The 16935-nt window shown below is 43.3% G+C and overlaps 1 protein-coding gene across 3 annotated transcripts in view; it reads right to left on the minus strand.

Annotated features, from left to right (window-relative positions):
• Window positions 1-10265: 10265 nt before the first annotated feature.
• Window positions 10266-16935, minus strand: part of MSRB3 (methionine sulfoxide reductase B3) — a 402481-nt gene continuing 395811 nt past the window's right edge. For all 3 annotated transcript variants that reach the window (XM_078676314.1, XM_078676305.1, XM_078676297.1), the window contains one exon: window positions 10266-16308. In XM_078676314.1, coding sequence (XP_078532440.1) covers window positions 16153-16308 — 156 coding nt within the window. In that variant the 3' untranslated portion in view covers window positions 10266-16152. The remainder of the gene's footprint in view (window positions 16309-16935) is intronic.

Genomic DNA, 16935 nt, shown 5'->3' on the forward strand with positions numbered 1-16935 from the left:
AATCTGATTGCCTGCACATACTAGCCTTATGTGAGGATGCAACTATTTTACTTTTCATCATTACTTCATTGTTTTTAAGCATCTGGGGTTGTGGCAGCGATCTTTGAAGCTAATATAACTATGATAAAGCTCTGAGGAAAAATGTGAGGTTTAATTGTTTTAAAGTGTTTCTTTTCTATTCCTTTGTTCATCATTCACATAAGGTTTTCCTCCTTGCATTTTTTTTCTATTTTTTGTGTGACTCTCTTGCTGCCGTGGCACAACCTATTGGATTAATACTGTCTGTGGAGAAAGGAACATTCCAAATATTGAGGAGTCCTCCTCACAACAGCGGGCACACCAAATCCCGAACAATAACATAGCCAAATCTCGTTGGGGTCATAGTATAACTTAAAATACTTTCTGGTTGCACTGCCTCTTCTGGTCAGTTCTTCTAAAGGGTCGTTTCTGTTTCTTTATTCATTGATCTTTCCATATTACAGCTCTGAATTCCTCTCAAGACCTTCCATTTTATTTACCTCACAAATTGATGGGCAGAACGAAGGGATCTTTTTTCACCACATCAAAGCCAAAACGTGTTTTTATCAAGAACTCAAAACTTTTTCCAGAACTTTCAAGACTGGAAAATTCTGGGTCTCCGGTGACAGACGGCAATAGCATAATAATGGATCCTATACGAGCTACAACAAGAAAGTCCAATGTGAAACGTTTGAAACATGACCCCCCTTCGCCACCTAAACCAGCCTCCCCAGTCTCAATGGAGATGTTGTTACAGGAAGTCAGAGCGCTTAGATCCTTTGTAGAGGAAACTAATTCCAAGCAACAAATTTTGTCTGATAGTTGGTCACAGCTCGATACCACACTCACAGTAGTGGAGCAAAAAGTTTCTGCCTTCAGTGATACCACTAAAACAGTTTCTCTCATGCATGCGCAAGTTTCAACACTTCAAAAACAAGTTGAAGACTTGGAAAAACGTAATAGGAGGAACAACTTGCGCATCTACGGTTTGAATGAAAGGGTCGAAGGTACGGACCCTATTACTTTCTTCAAATCCTTCCTACCAATGATCCTCCATCTGCCAGAAGACTCCACTTTAAATATTCAGCGCGCTCACAGATTGGGGTGCATTTCCACCAACTCTTCATCTCCACAGAGGCCAAGAGGAGTCATTCTCTATTTCTTAGAGTACACGGATTTACTGAAAGTACTGGCAGCCGCCAATGCCATCCAATCGATAACCTGGTCTGGTTCCACACTATTTTTCGTGCAAGATTATTCCAAAGCAACGGCAGCTAGACACAAAGCCTTCCTAGATATGAGACCAGATCTCCGTGCCATGGGAGCTAGATACAGTCTTTTCCACCCATGTATCTTTAAGGTCACATACAGCAACAGAACAACATCATACGAAATTCAATCCATCTGCAAAGCTTTATCAACTCGAACAAGCCTGACCTAATGAACTCTTCAAGAGCTTCATCCTCACGTAACACCTGACTCTCCTTAACTTTATATATTGGGTTTCATTTTATCCTTGTTCACAGGTTTTTTGTTAATGTTTACCCTTTATATATTTATATCTAAGTATTGTTTTTGAAATTTTGGTTAATGATATTTAGCTTTAGCAATCTTCATGTTTCATTGATTGTCTTAATACATTAACAATAATTGTTTTATCTTCTTTCTTTTTCACTTCACCTTTATAGTTACAATTACGGTATAGCGTGTTCCTTTCCTGGTTCGGTCCTCGCTAGATGTTTCGTTTGTTCCATGTGGTTCCACCCACCCTTGCATTCATGTTCCCTTTTTGCAGGTACGTTAATTGTTTTGTCTTATGTTTTCTTTTTTGTCTTATGGTTTCTGTTTTGCCTCACAACCTTCTCCTGTTTTCTATTTTGGTGTCATGCACGTTTCTATTCCTTAGTATCTTCTATACCTTTATTTTCTTTTGTCATTACAAACTTAAATTTCTCTGACTCTCATCTTCATCACTCACTTATCATTCTTCGCTTTTGGTTTAAATAATTGAACTTATGTTTTACATTCTTTGTTCAATACTGTTTTTACAGCCCATGTCATTACGATTGATTTCATGGAATGTTAGGGGTGTAAATTCTCCCATCAAAAGACAGAGTTTTATCTCATTTAGCAAAATTAAATGCTGTCATTGTATTATTGCAGGAAATGCACCTCAAGGATACTGAGTCTTTAAAACTAAAGAAGGAATGGGTAGGAGAAGTCTTTTTCTCTCAGGGTGATGGTAAACAAAATAGGGTAATGATACTGTATCGTACACTCCCACTCCCAGTTACATTGCTGTTGAAAGAATCGGATACAAAGTGTAGATGGATAAATGTTAAACTATCACTAAAGGGTGTTCCAGTTTCTCTCCTCAATGTCTATGCCCCTACTTCCAGCGACACCTCATTTTGGTCTACATTTGCCAAGCAAATTACCCATTGCATAGAAGATAATTTCATATTAGCTGGGGATTGCAATCAAATTGTTGACCCGTTCACGGACAGGAAGTCTAAGTTTTCCTTTGTTCCCAATAAACCTCGTAAAGCTTTTGTCCACAATATCACTCAACATAGACTCCTTGACGCTTGGCGACTATGTAACCCAACCATTAGAGAATATTTGCTCTATTCTCCAACACATCAGATTCAGTCAAGAATTGATTACATTTTCGTCTCTCACAACATCTTGCAGCCCCTCCCATCTGCAGAAATCGGCCCCATTTTGATATCAGATCATGCCCCTGTCTCAATTTGCCTCGACATTTTGCCTTAACTTACTAGTGCTCGAAGATGGCATTTTAATAACTCTCTCCTTTCAGATCCAGAGTTTACTCTTTCCTTTAATGCTGTTTTTGATTAATATTTCAGGATAAATAATACAGAGTCTTTGCCATTCTCAACTATTTGGGATGCTTTTAAAGCTTCTTCGAGAGATTTCATTATTAACTTTTCGGCCAAATACCGAAACATTACACATAAACATACCAGTAATTTGTTCAAAGACATCAAGAAACTGGAGCACTCTTATTACACTTCCCTCTCAAAGGAATCTTTAACAGCGCTTATAAATGCAAAATTGCAATTAAAAAAAAAAATCGACAGAGGATGCCTCATTATATCTATTAAAATCAAGTGCAAAATTTTATGGAGGGAAAAATAAAGCTAGGAAAATTTTGGCCAACTATTTAAAAGTCCGACAGAATAAATTAAATATCAAATCCATTTTTGATGAAAACTCTGCCTTAAAATTTAAAGGCAATGAAATTTTAAATGTTCTCTCTTCTACAAATCATTATATACATCCGAAACACAACCCACGGAACACTCTGTCTCTCTTCTTCTCTAACATTCAGAAATCCCAACACAACTCTCCGGATATTGCCCCCTTAGAGTCAGATATATCACAGCAAGAACTCTTGAAGGCACTCCAACACCTTAAAAAGGACAAAGCACCAGGTCCAGATGGTTTTACTGTCGAATTTTACACCCACTTTTCCAAACTCTTACAGCCTGATTCATGTACGGGCCGTTTTGCGTGTCCCTAATAGCGAGTAATAGCGACTCGCTATTGAGGAAACGCAAAACGGCATTCATGTACTTTTCGGGGAAAAAATAGCGACTCGCATGCGGGCGCTAAATCCGTTAGCGACCAACAAAATTCGCAGAAAAATCGCTATTCCCGGCTACCTGCGTCGGGATAGCGACTCGCAATCCCGTGCGATCGGGATAGCGACTCGCAATCCCGTGCGATCGGGATAGCGACTCGCAATCCCGTGCGATCGGGAATGCGACTCGCATTCTCGCGCGATCGGGAAAACGGGAAGTCGCTTTCCGAGCACAGTGATGACATCACAACCAGGAAGCAGGCAGTTCCCACCCCCAAACACCACAGCGAGGCAAACCTCCGAGGGAGCAAGTCGGAAGCAGACGCTAAAACAGCGATAGCGACTTCTCTACCGACTGAAATAGCGACATATCCACTGCCATGTCTGAGGAAGCTGTCCCTGGCCCCAGCAACAGCGCAGGACGAAAGCGAAAGCTCAAGTTCTCAGAGCAGGAGCTCGAGAACCTCATTGAAGGGGTGGTGGCCAACCATGACCGGCTCTTTGGGGCCAACTCCAGAAAGGTCCCAGAGCAAGACAAGCGGAGGATCTGGCTGGGTATAGCTGCCAGCGTGAACTCGGTGGGTGTGGCCGATAGGTCATTGGAGGAGCTAAAGAGGCGCTGGTACGACCTCCGAGGTCGTGCCAAGGAGAGGGTGGCAGAGCGCCTTGGAGAGGCATCGGGCACTGGAGGTGGCGGACCGACAGTCCCACCCAACACACCCTTGGAGGACCAGGTCGAGGACACCCTTGAGAGGGAGGCGTGCGTTGGCGTGACCCCTCTGGACTCCTCCCGCCCCACCCAAGACACCCAAGGTAAGTGGCATGCGACTGCGACCCTGTCCCCTATGACCGTCCCTGACCAAATAGGCTCACTTATTGGCCCTTAGTCATGCCTTTGTTGCGCATCAGGGAATGCCCTGAAGGATTGTGGGAGATGTAGTATGTCCACAATGTAGTAGTACCCCAATGCAGCCAGACAGGTCCCAAAGTACGCAAATCCACAGCCATCCAGGGAATGTCACCCAGCATGCATGTAACATCAGCACGTCTGACAGTCACATGCAACTAATGAGTATCCACTTACCCTCACAGGTGGCGCAGACAGCAGTGACAGCGAGAGGCTGCTGATAGATGAGGAGGGCCAGGAGGAGGAATCACAACCCGAAACCCAGGCACCAGCCCCTGCCGCTACAACAACACCAGCAGCCAGGCCTCCCACCGTTGCTGCATCTGGATCTGCAGCCCCACCCGCAGCCAAGGCCAGGCCCCCCACCGTTGCTGCATCTGGATCTGCAGCCCCACCCGCAGCCAAGGCCAGGCCCCCCACCGTTGCTGCATCTGGATCTGCAGCCCCACCCGCAGCCAAGGCCAGGCCCCCCACCGTTGCTGCATCTGGATCTGCAGCCCCACCCGCAGCCAGAGCCAGGCACCCCACAAATGTGCCCCCAGTCCCTGCCGCACCAGCAACGCCTGCTGCAACACCACCTGCAGCTGGTGCCAATAGATCTGGGCCTGCGACAGCGGCAACACCGCGGGCAATCAGCAGGAGGGGCAATGGACATCGCTATGCCTGCATGAGCGTTGAGAGACGCATGCTCCGTATCCACCAGCGCCAGTCACAGCAGCAAGGTGCCATCCAGCTCCAGCTGCACAAAATTGGGCGCAATGTTGCGGGAGTTGGAGAGCGCATGGACCGCATGACGGCGGCCATGGGCCGCATGACCGCAGCCATGGAGGAGAACACTGCTGCGCTGCTCAAGCACCGCAGTGTAGCGAGCCGGCGCCAACACCAGCTGATGAGCCGCCTGTCGGCCTATAGCAGGTCGAATTATGTGGCAGCAAATGCCACCACCCAGTTGTCGCGGCGCTCCCTCACCCAGCAGCACCAACTAGTGCAGTGCTGTGAGGACATCACCAGGGTCCTGGAGCACCTGACCACCGCGGTGACGGCACTACACACACCTGCGCTACCGGCCACTGTAGGGGGCGACGATGCCAGTGAGGGTGCCTCCAGCGTGAGTAGCCAATCGGCCACACTGGTCCCGCCACCTAGGCGCAGCACCAGGGCAACGCCTGGTACGGGTGCCCAGGAAGAGGAAGAGCCTCAGAGGCGCTTGGGCATTACGCGCAGGAGGCGCCATTGACACTGTCTGCATTACACTGGCACAGGCTGACGCTAAGCCTGCCAAGTACATGCACACTGCAGTATGACGCAATACTGGTATTTGTAAATAGTTGGACTGATTACCTTTTTGTTGTGAATGAAACAAATATATTTATTTTGCTGCACACATTAGCCTTGTGTAATCATTACATTTTGCATGCAATTGTGATATGTGGGGTGGGGGAAGAGGGTGGCCTAGAAATTGTTCACTGTGATGTGGTTGCGACGTCTGTGGCCTTCAGCTGGGTTCTCCCCGCGTGCATGGTGCACATGTGCTGGTGGCCGGTCGTCCCCTTCAGATTCACTGCCTGAGATGTCAACAGGTATCCGGCGCTTGGTTGCAATGTTATGGAGCATTGCACAGACAGCCACAATGCAGCAGCACGCAGCAGGACTGTAATACATGGCCCCACCTGTCTTGTGCAGTATACGGAACCTGCTCTTGAGCAGGCCAAATGTCCTTTCTATACAGTTCCTTGTCCGGATGTGCGCAACATTGTAGCGCCGTTGCTGAGGTGTGGCAGGGTTGAGGTAAGGGGTCAGGAGGTATTCCCGTAGGGCGTAGCCACTGTCACCTGAATGAGAGGAGCAGATGTTGATTGCCTGTGCAGCGCAGTGACTTCATTGCAATGTGACATTGTCGACAAAGTGTACTTACCAAGTAGGTGTCCTTCCCCAAACTCTCCTCTGAGCAGTCGTGTGTGGAGTCCACTGTGCCTGAAGATAAAGGAATCATGGGTACTCCCTGGGTACTGTGCGACAATGTCAGTGATGATGGTCTTGGCATTGCAGACCATCTGTATGTTGAGGGAGTGGTAGGACTTCCGGTTGCGGTACATATACTCCGTGGCAGCTGGTGGGCAGATGGCGACGTGGGTACAGTCGATGCAGCCGAGGACATGGGGAAAATGGGCTACATTTTAAAATTGTAGTTTTGTCAGGTCCAATTCCTGTTGGCTCGTGGGAAATGTGATGTGGCGGTGGAGCTGGGTGAGCATGGCGTCAACAAAAGTGTGGAGGCAGCGTGACATGGTGGGCTGGGATATCCCCCCAGCAGCCGCTACTATGCCCTGGAAACTGCCGGAGGCCAGGAGGTGCAGGCTGCACAATACCTGCACATGTGTAGGCACAGAATTGTTTCGCCTTGTTGGGTGCTGCATGAGGGGGTCAAGTTCTTGTATCAGCCAGGTGATCATTTCCCCATTCAGCCTGTATTTGGCATAAATCTGTTCTCTGGTTTGGCCCAGCAAGGTGACCCGCTGCCGGTAGATCCTTTCCTGCCTCATGCGTCTCCTCCGTGCTGCTCGCTGTAGCCTTCGCCGCCTCACCACCATGTACATTCCTGGCATTGTGGAACGCCTAATGCTGCTGCTGAATGTCCTTATGTGTGATTGGTCAGGCCTGGACCTGTTGGTGATTGGCCAACTGTTTTTCAAATTTTACTTAATCATGGCTTTTATGGTTACCACCTGCTTTGAGTTGTCCTTAATTTGCGCCGCGCAAAAATGCGATTTTGGGGTTTCCGCAATTGTTTATTTTTCATGAATGCCGATTGAGAATAATTTGCGTTTCGCTATTCATTTCGCAGATTCCGTGGTTGGTCGCTATTTCCGTATCGCTAATGCGCGACTACCGGGACTCTGCGACTAATATTGCGTAATCGCTATTTTATTCGCTATTCTGTGTTTGCGAAATCGCTATTTTGTACTTGAATGCCGATTCCGTGTTTTGCACCCGCAATTGCATTTTCGCAGCCATTGCGGGCGCAATTCCGCTTCATGAATCAGGCTGTATATGCCCAAATTATATTCTCTAATAAATTCTTTCCACTCAATGGAAAGATCCTCTGGCTCTTTCTCAGAAGCACCTATCTGCCTCATCCCTAAAGAAGGCAAAGATCCTGAACACTGTAAAAATTATAAAACAATATCCTTGGTCAATATTGATTATAAAATTTCTTCCAAAGCATTAGCTATGCGTTTAGACTCCCTTTTACCAAATTTGCTGAGCAAAGATTAATCTAGATTTGTCAAGGGGCATTTCATAACAGATAATACGCTGCTCTTGTTTGATGTTTTGTCTAAATCTACCCATTTAAAACAACCCCTTGCGGCAATTGCTTTAGATGCCGAAAAAGCATTTGATAGAGTGGAGTGGACTTATTTGTTTTATGCCCTTAGATGGTTTGGTTTGGGCCCTAAATTCATATAATTGGTTTCTTTTCTATACTCCAACCCCCGTTCTGCAGTCTGTGCTAATGGTTAGATTTCCTCATGTTTTTTTATCTAGGTAGAGGAGTACGTCAAGGTTGTCCTCTTTCTCCTTTTTTATTTAATTTGGCCCTAGAAACTTTCCTTTCCAAATTGCATCAAAATCCAATTCTGCACGGTTTCCAAACTTTACAAACTCACATTAAACTTGCGTCCTACGTTGATGAAATTTTTCTTTTCATGTCAAAGCCAGCTGACTCCATTCCTGCCTTCTTAGCAAAAGTATGTTCATATTCTCTCATTTCCAGTTATAAATTGAATAACGACAAATGTGAGATTTTGCCTTTAACCAAATATACCTTTAAATCAGACTTTAATGCTTCTAATTTCACTTGGAGTCCTCAACACATTACATATTTAGGCCTACACATTACTTTTTCAATCCCGGTCACAGTTTCATTATGCATGAATAAATGCATACAACAAATTTTGGACTTAACTACTAAATGGCACCCTCTCTACTTATCATAGTGAGGTCGTTTAGATACAATAAAAATGATGTTATCACCTATAATCTTGTATACTCTTTCCAACATATCAGTTCCTATATCCACTAAATGGTTCAAGAAGATCAATTCCATCTCTTTTCCTTCCTATGGCAGCGCAAGAAATCCTGAATGTCACTATTAATACTATCAAGTCCTAAAACAGAGGGTGGAGTTAACTTTCCCGACCTTCATATATATCACAAGGGAATCCTTTTATGCCAGACTTCCCATTGGCTGCTTGACTCTACAGACAATGTACCTCTATGGACGTCAGTTGAACATCTTTTCTTGTTCCCCTTTTCTTTTTCAGAGTATCTTTCCATCTCACGTAAACCGCAGTCCCTTTCTACCCCTATAATTAAATTAACTTCCAAACTTCTTGAGTTATCTCCTACTCCAATTCCTATCACGATGGACTCGTTTCTCAGCTCAACAATCTGGCACAATAAAAACTTGCTTATTCAAAATAAACCCATTTATTGGAAAACTTGGAGACAAAAAGGTCTTCTTTGGCTACATCAATTGTTCTCACAATCAGACTTCTTATCATTTGCTTCACTTAGTCAATCATTCCATTTACCTAACTGATTTAAATATAAATACACCCTACTCAAGAAGACCGTGATGGATACCTATTCTCAATTGCCCACTACACAGACTTCCCCTGCTTGCTCAGACACTTCCTCACATACTCATACTCTGCTACAAACTTGTCCCATAGCCTCTACTTTATACCGATATCTGTATGACATCAACACAGTTAGACAGAAGTCAAAAACAGAGGTAGCCTGGGAATACGATTTTGGGGTATCATGGTCAACGTCATTATGTATGAATCTTTGGGTTAAAATTCGTACGTTTTCTAGAGCAGCCAATACAACTCAAACATTGTTTTTCGTCTATAATCGACTCTTACTCAAACCGAAAGCTTTAAGCAAAAAAATCACGATTGTCCCGGATACCTGTTGGACATGCTCCACTCCAAACGCTGATTTCTTTCATACATTATTTTCATGCCCACACGTTCATGCTTTCTGGGGACAAGTTTGGACTCAAAATAATCTAATTTTTGGAACTAAGTTTCCTTTTTCTTTTACTCATGTTTTCTGGGAAGTATGTCATCTATCTGGGATAAGGTTACATTCAATACCATAATAATTAACTTGTTATTAGCGGTTGCTTTTCAACATTACCACAAATTGGAAAGACTTCACAAAAATTTCTTACAGGGCTTGTTGGTACATGGTATGCCATAATCATAGGTTTGACACTTCCTTTGTATTTCCTATACAAATGGCGACAAAACGCTTAGATTTATGGTCACCTGTTACAATGTATATTGAAGCTAGTGCCAAACGGTGTTTCAAACTCTAGCTGTCTCAGCAAAAACTTCTTAAACCTCCTTGATTCCCCTAATTATTCCTAGATCTTGTTTATTACAATGTTATTCCTGTTTTACACAGTAAGTTTTGCTCTTTTTTTCTTTTCTTTATTAATAAATCCGAATTTTTTTTGTATAATTTGATTACAGCTTATTTGTATCGTGATGACATAACTTTGACAATGTATACCTTGTAATGACACCCCATTGTTAGCAAGAAAATTTTCTTGAACTGAAAAAAATATATAGAAACTGTAACTCACAATCAAAAATGTAAGTACTATTTGAACCTTTTTGAAGGCATTGCATTTTGAAAAGACCAAACCATAGACACAACTTAGAATGCAATTTTATTGAACATCAGAATTTAGCATATAAAGTTTTTTTCTGTAAATATAATTTGAATGTAAACATATTTTATACACTTTGCTTCCAAATTTAATAAGTAAAAATAGTTTATACCATTTTCCTGCAATTTAATATTTAGCCAATTAAATAGTATATGTGCTCTTCTAAATTAAGGAACAGAAAACAAAACATTGGTATCTTCCTAGCTCATAGAGCAAATACACAATCTATTCGGTATTTCGCTGCCGAGCAGACTACTGAAAACCACTGCACAAAATTTGTCATTAAAATCTCATGTCCCCCCTCCCAAAAAAAATACTCCCAAAAAACAAAATACCACTATGAGTTGAAGAGCTATTTTCTTAAAGGAATGCCTAGTCTGACTTATTTTTTTGTTACGTGAACAATATTTAGCAAAAGTTGCTAGAGAGGGGACATTATCATTCATAAACAAAGATACAGCAAAATCCATTGTTTTTCTTTTGTTCAAAGTCATAAATTCCAAACCCAAACAAAAGAGCAGTCTGGACTCTAGCCCCCCAGCCACCGCCCAGTAATGATAAATGATCATGTACTCAAGGCACAGGTTATATTTCCTACATTTCTAGACCCACTGCTCCATTGAGCTAGGCAGAATAATTGTTCTCGGCTGGATCAAACACCCAGAAGTGAAAGTCCCAGCAAAAATTCCCTCCCGCCACACCCATATTCATACCAAATGTTGAACCTTTTAAATTTGAGACCCTGGTAATGCGATATTGCCCCTAAAAGTCATGGCTCGGTGTCACTGCTTTGTAATCCTTGTGTGTGTTTTATGGCACCTCTTGGAAAGAAGGCATAACCTGATGCTAAGAGAAGGCACACCCAGGACAGGAGAAGGTTCCCCTGGGTGTCTGAGACCCCCTGTAACAGCATCAGGCAACAGAACTGACCAGAGCTTGTAGAACCAAGGGGAAAGCTATGGAATCGTGAGACACTTAAAGGGCTGCGTGGACTCCAAAACTGAGAAAGTTATTGCCCCATTGATTTTATTGGAAATATTTGTAGCGCATGGGCCGGCCCCCGAAGGCAGTGGAATGCGATACATAGCAATACAGTACATGTCACGCTCGAGAGATAAGCAGGTATGTTCACAAAGTGAAGTCAGTCCTGTATAAGGGAAAGCTGCACAAGAAAACAAGACCGATGCAATAATGGGGGAGCACATTAGAGGGAGAATTTCAAAATGGTACAAAGGGGTGGATTTTGAGATCTTTTCAGAATTGTACTAAAAAGGGAGAAAGTCTGATGTACAAAGGGGGAGGGGGCCATTCGATGGGCATGGCCCATAGGCTGAAAAAGCCTGTTGGCGCCTGCATTCTTTGTGGGTCTTTGGATGTTCAGACTGTCAGGGATGAGTTCCTTGTCATATGTGTGCCATCCATGTGAAGAGTTTTGTAAATCACACGATAAACATATAAATAGTTTCTGGCAGGAAGAGAAAACAAACGCAGATTAATTGGGCTCAAACTGTCTGGTTTTTTAGAGCGTTCGGAGAAACCAGCAAATAAAGCAGTGAAGAAACTTCGAAGCAATTTGTGGGACCTACAGAGTGCAGTAAGATCATCCCTCCCACAAGATTAGAAAATAAAGACTGTAGCAGGCCCTGTAGTAATGGACATTTTCAACAGTTGCTATGAGGCCTGTGTGCTAGGAAAATGTATCTACACTAGATTTTCTTTACATCGTTGTAAGTAATATTTACACAGAATAAATTTTAATAGATCTAATTCATATAGTGGTAATCCTGGAAAATTGGCATTGATGTTGTCCTCCTGGCTCTGCATTGAACATCTCTGGCACAGGATAACAGCATTAGGGGCCTTATCTACAACAAAGTAACGCAGTGCAGTGCCGCAAGCCATTTGGCTGTGCCACGCTGTGTTAGTTTGTAAGCAAAGCGATACATCCTATCTACAACGATATGACGGATCCCTTTGCTTTCCCCTGGGCTGGTGAACAATTGTCTGTCATGCACTGATGCAGGCGCCCTTGCACCATGGATCAAGGGTGCCTGCATTGCGGGTGTTATTGTTTTTATGCAGGAAGAGACACCTTCCTGCACAAAAACAATCACAAGAGGTGTTTTTCTCTTTCTATGTATGCTACAGAATGCAGCATGCATAGAAAGAGGAAAAAACGAGGAGAAATGAAAACAATTCTCCTCATTGCGCCTCCCTACTCCTTCCCTGGGGAGGCGTAGCATACTGACGCATTTCCATGTTTACGATTTTTTGTAAATGCGGCAGAATCCATGGGTGTTGCAAGGAAACACACACAGCATCACTCATGGAACGCCCATTCCACGTAAAGTGCTGTGTGAAAAAGGGACATATTTACAAGAACAGGAAGAGACATGAAGTGTGGCTTTATGTGTCCGTGTAAACATAGACCAGCAAATTGCACCGCTGTTGCGTCACATAAAATGATGCACAGGCGGTGCAAACGGTTTGTAAATATGCCCCTAAGTGTGCTACATGTTGGTAGTTAGCAGGGGGACAAAGCTAACTTTATGAGTATATAGTAACTCATCGAGACATCTATAATGTAACTAAAGAACTCAAAGGGGCGTTTTAGTGTAGAGCTAGAATTTCATGACTGTTGGTTGATGTTTTCCTTTGATGTTATTACTAAAGAATATCAGTAAGAATACCAAACCTAAAACCTATTATGATAAACACTAATTACACAGCATGGCACAAGCCACCATCGCTGCACTACATCACTCCCCTATCATTATATTAAAATAAAATGCTTTTCTGGTAAATTCCTAATCAATTTTCAGCTTATAGACTCATACATATATACACATGTTATTTCTGGTTATAAGTAATGCCTGTGCCCAGTGTATGTCAGCCTCCCCCCACTTCAAGCAAGTCACTGATTCTTTCTCAACCCTATTAACCTTTAAGAGGCAGTAGCATCTCAAGGTGTTCCTGATTCACTATAGGCCAGTATGATTCATGGATATTTAATGCATGTGTTTCCTACAGCAAAGAGGTAAGATGTTACAAAATCACTGACCTCATAATGAGATATGACGGAAAATGTGCAGGCCAAGGTATGTAGCTTGATCAGCATGAAATAAGCCAGACACAACTGAAAAAGTGGCCAACGCAGAGACACTAATGAAGAGTAAGAAGGACATGTTATTCAGTAAGATCTATTTCTTATGTCCTATGTTATAAATTTATAGAGCGTATGGCTACTCAGAAGAGGGTTCATTTGCTTACAGAAGCTCCCTTCCATAAGGCAGTTCTGTAGCTGCAGGAGAAGAGAGTTCCAGAATTTCAAAGCTAGGCACCTGAACCAGCATCAACCCATCTTGGCCTGGTTATATCTTGGGATCTGAGCCAGAAGAACATGAGAGAAACATAGCCACCTGGTAAGGCAGTATATGCTGATGAGGCATTGGAGGTCGACAGGACCAGATTGGGACAAGGCTCTATAGGTGTCCTAGGAGGCGAGCAGCAGAATTTTGGATGTTCTGAAGTCTATAGGGGAGAGCCTTATTGATTTCAAAATACTGCAAATTACCGTATTCCAGGTGACAAAGTAATCAAAGCCTGAACTACAGTCTTTTGAGTGGAAGGATGTAGCAACCAATGGAAATTCCTTAGCCATAGAGGCCAAAGCAACAGGCTGCCACTGTGTTGATCTGTCACTCAAATTTGGGCTGGTTGTCAATTAAGATGCCTACGTTTTTAACCACCAGTGCAGGAACAGGAACAAAGCCGAGATCAGATGGCCACCATTGGGGTCCCCAGAGGCTGGATTGGTTTCCAACGATTAAGATCTCTGTTTTGCTGCCAAACTGTTCCTATCCATCTACTTTGCAACAGATTTTAAGCAACTATTGAGTCGAAGGGGACCATTGCCTGTGTCTGAAGATAAGCTGATGATGATCTGAGTATTATCAGCACAGGAAGTATGGAAAAGCTGAAGATGTCCACAATGTCTGCTTGAAGTCGAACATAATATTATAAAAGCATGCCCTGTTGTACGTTGTGGTGGGAGTTGAACGGATTTGAAGTGACCTGAAACAGCCAACCGGCTAAGAAAGATTAAAAACATATCAAGGCCAACCCCGCAATACCGCACTCAAATTGTCTGAGTAGGAATTGGATGAGACCTGGTGTAAAAAGCAGCACTCGGGTACAGGAGGGTAAGGGCTGTAGTTCTACGTGTGTCCAGAGTGGCTTTCAGTTCTTCCGTGACCTCGAAGAGAGCTGACTCAGTGCTACGGCAGGGACCAAAATCAGATTGGAAGGATCTTAGGAGACTGTGAGATTCAAGAAGACTGGATAGCTGTATGTTGACATGTTTTTTGATAATTTTCGCAAAAACTGATGAGCGAGACTGTATGGCAGTTCTCGAGTTCAGACGCATTTAACGTGTGGTTTTCCGACCCATGGTAAGCGTCCAGGCCTGAGGGACAGAGGCTGTAGTAAGTGACAGGTTTAACAGGTCATGAAGAGCGGGGCTAGCCTTCTTTAGTATCCAGGTGGGTGCAGGATCAAGTGGGGAGCCAGACTTGGTCAACATGAAAAGACAGATTCAAAAATTATAAAAGATGACTGTCAAAAATCATGTAGCTGTAAGCAAAAAAACACCCAGGTTGAGGAGGCTAAGGGTGCTCTTGCAGACAATAAGCAAATTAAGGTGTGAAGGACAGTTAAAAACTGAAATGTTGAAGATGTTACTTCAGCAGATAGGAATACTTATTCTGAAAAGGCTATGACACATGACTCAATTGAGCAATCTTAGATTAGAACTGTCAATAGCATAAAAGCAATAATTATGAATTTGCCTCTGTAGTAGGCCTGCCCCTAAAAAAAAATACTTTAATGACTTAGGGCTTGATTATGATCTTGGTGGACAGAGTTACTCTGTCACAATTGTGACGGATATCTTGTCTGCCAAATTACAATTCCATAATATCATATGACCCCTTTAATATGGTGGACGGGATATCCGCCATATTTGTGGCACAGATATTCATCACGTTTGTGACACAGTATCCCATATGCCAAGATTGCACTCAGGCCCTTAATGTACATTCCTTCGACATGATCCTCATTTACCTCTTTGTTTTCCACAAAAATGTTTTTAAGCCCTAGGCAAGAGACTCTGACCCTTACTTGATGCTCCGTGCAATGGAAATGGAACCCGGCATGTTAATCGAGGTTAGATGTTTTGAATATCAGGCTCTTAGCCCATGTTGCTATCATAACGTAGACACATTTTCAGAGTCACAGATCACCTCCTGTCATTAAATGCTTGAGGGGCAAGACTAGAGTCCTTCAGACATGTCATGGTAGGATGCCATGTCAAGAGGTTCGACCCTAACCAGCATGGCAGCTACCAACGCCATGTTTTAAAAGGTCATAACTTCCTACCCACTAGCTAAACCATCCACTAGAATTTGTGGTAAGAGTTCTCTCAACTGAATATCCGCAGCAGTATGAATTCCAAATGTGAGGTCTCCAGTTTCTGACTCTAGCCAAACAGAAACAGATGTATGTGTTTTATATGTGGTTTAACAATAAGATTACTTAAAGTTGTTTAACTCAATGCAGAGCACACTTCAGTATGAATTCCCCATTAGCACCCCTAAAATAATTTTAAAACAGGCACGTTGGCAGGTTTACAGTATGTAATTTAAATCCCAAAAGAGGAACAAATAAGAGGACATTCATGACGAATCTGTGATTTGGGTAAAAGAGTGAATATATAGCAATGATTCCTGTATTCTTAAAGCACATTTGATATGAGAGGTGACCTAGAAAACAGTAGTGTAGGTTATAAGAAAAATATTTTGTTCCTCGCTCTTCATCCTACAGCTCTTTCTTCACTCCTGTGGTGGAACTGCTATCCCCATCAGTGCCAGGTGGGTCCTTGGGCACAAACGATAAAGAGGCAGAGTTTATGCAGTATCGTTTACCAGTTGGACGTGGCCCATCATCGAAGAGATGTCCCAGGTGAGCACCACACTAAAATAGATTAAAAAAACATCTTGGTGGCAGTTTCTATCGTTGCTAATTGAATACTATCGCAGAAAGCTGAGTAAATGTATACTATTCGAGACAATAATGAGTTAATCTGCTACAGCGCAATAAATAAGGGTAATAGCAAAAATAACAATACAAATATTATCAATAATGAGAATAGTAAAGGTTCAATTCAACAAAGAAGGATTACCATACTATGGTAATCTAGGTGGGGCTGGCTATATGACCCACTTGAGGCTTCACCTCTTGTGAATCATGGACCCTCCTCACACTCAACAATGGTAATACATAGTATATTGTACTCTGCACATCTGCATGTATATATAAACTATGTATACTATAGCATGGTGCGGGAAGTTGACTATGCACTGAATAGTTTCGTAATCATGTATTGATCTACGAAGAGTAGTCAGTCTCAGTTGCGGCAGGCATGGATCGGGAGATTGGAAGGGGAGGTGGCGAGGGGTCGCATGGGAGAGGGGGTCACGGGGTAGTGGGGGGTCGTGAGGGGGTTCACGCGGGAAGGGAGGAGTCATGCGGGAAGGGAGTGGTTGTGCGGGACCGGGGGTCTTGCGGGATGGGGGGTCGTGCGGGATGGAGGGGTCGTGC

This window comes from Lissotriton helveticus, chromosome 1_1 (genome assembly GCF_964261635.1).
Source record: "Lissotriton helveticus chromosome 1_1, aLisHel1.1, whole genome shotgun sequence".
Lineage (NCBI taxonomy): Eukaryota > Metazoa > Chordata > Amphibia > Caudata > Salamandridae > Lissotriton > Lissotriton helveticus.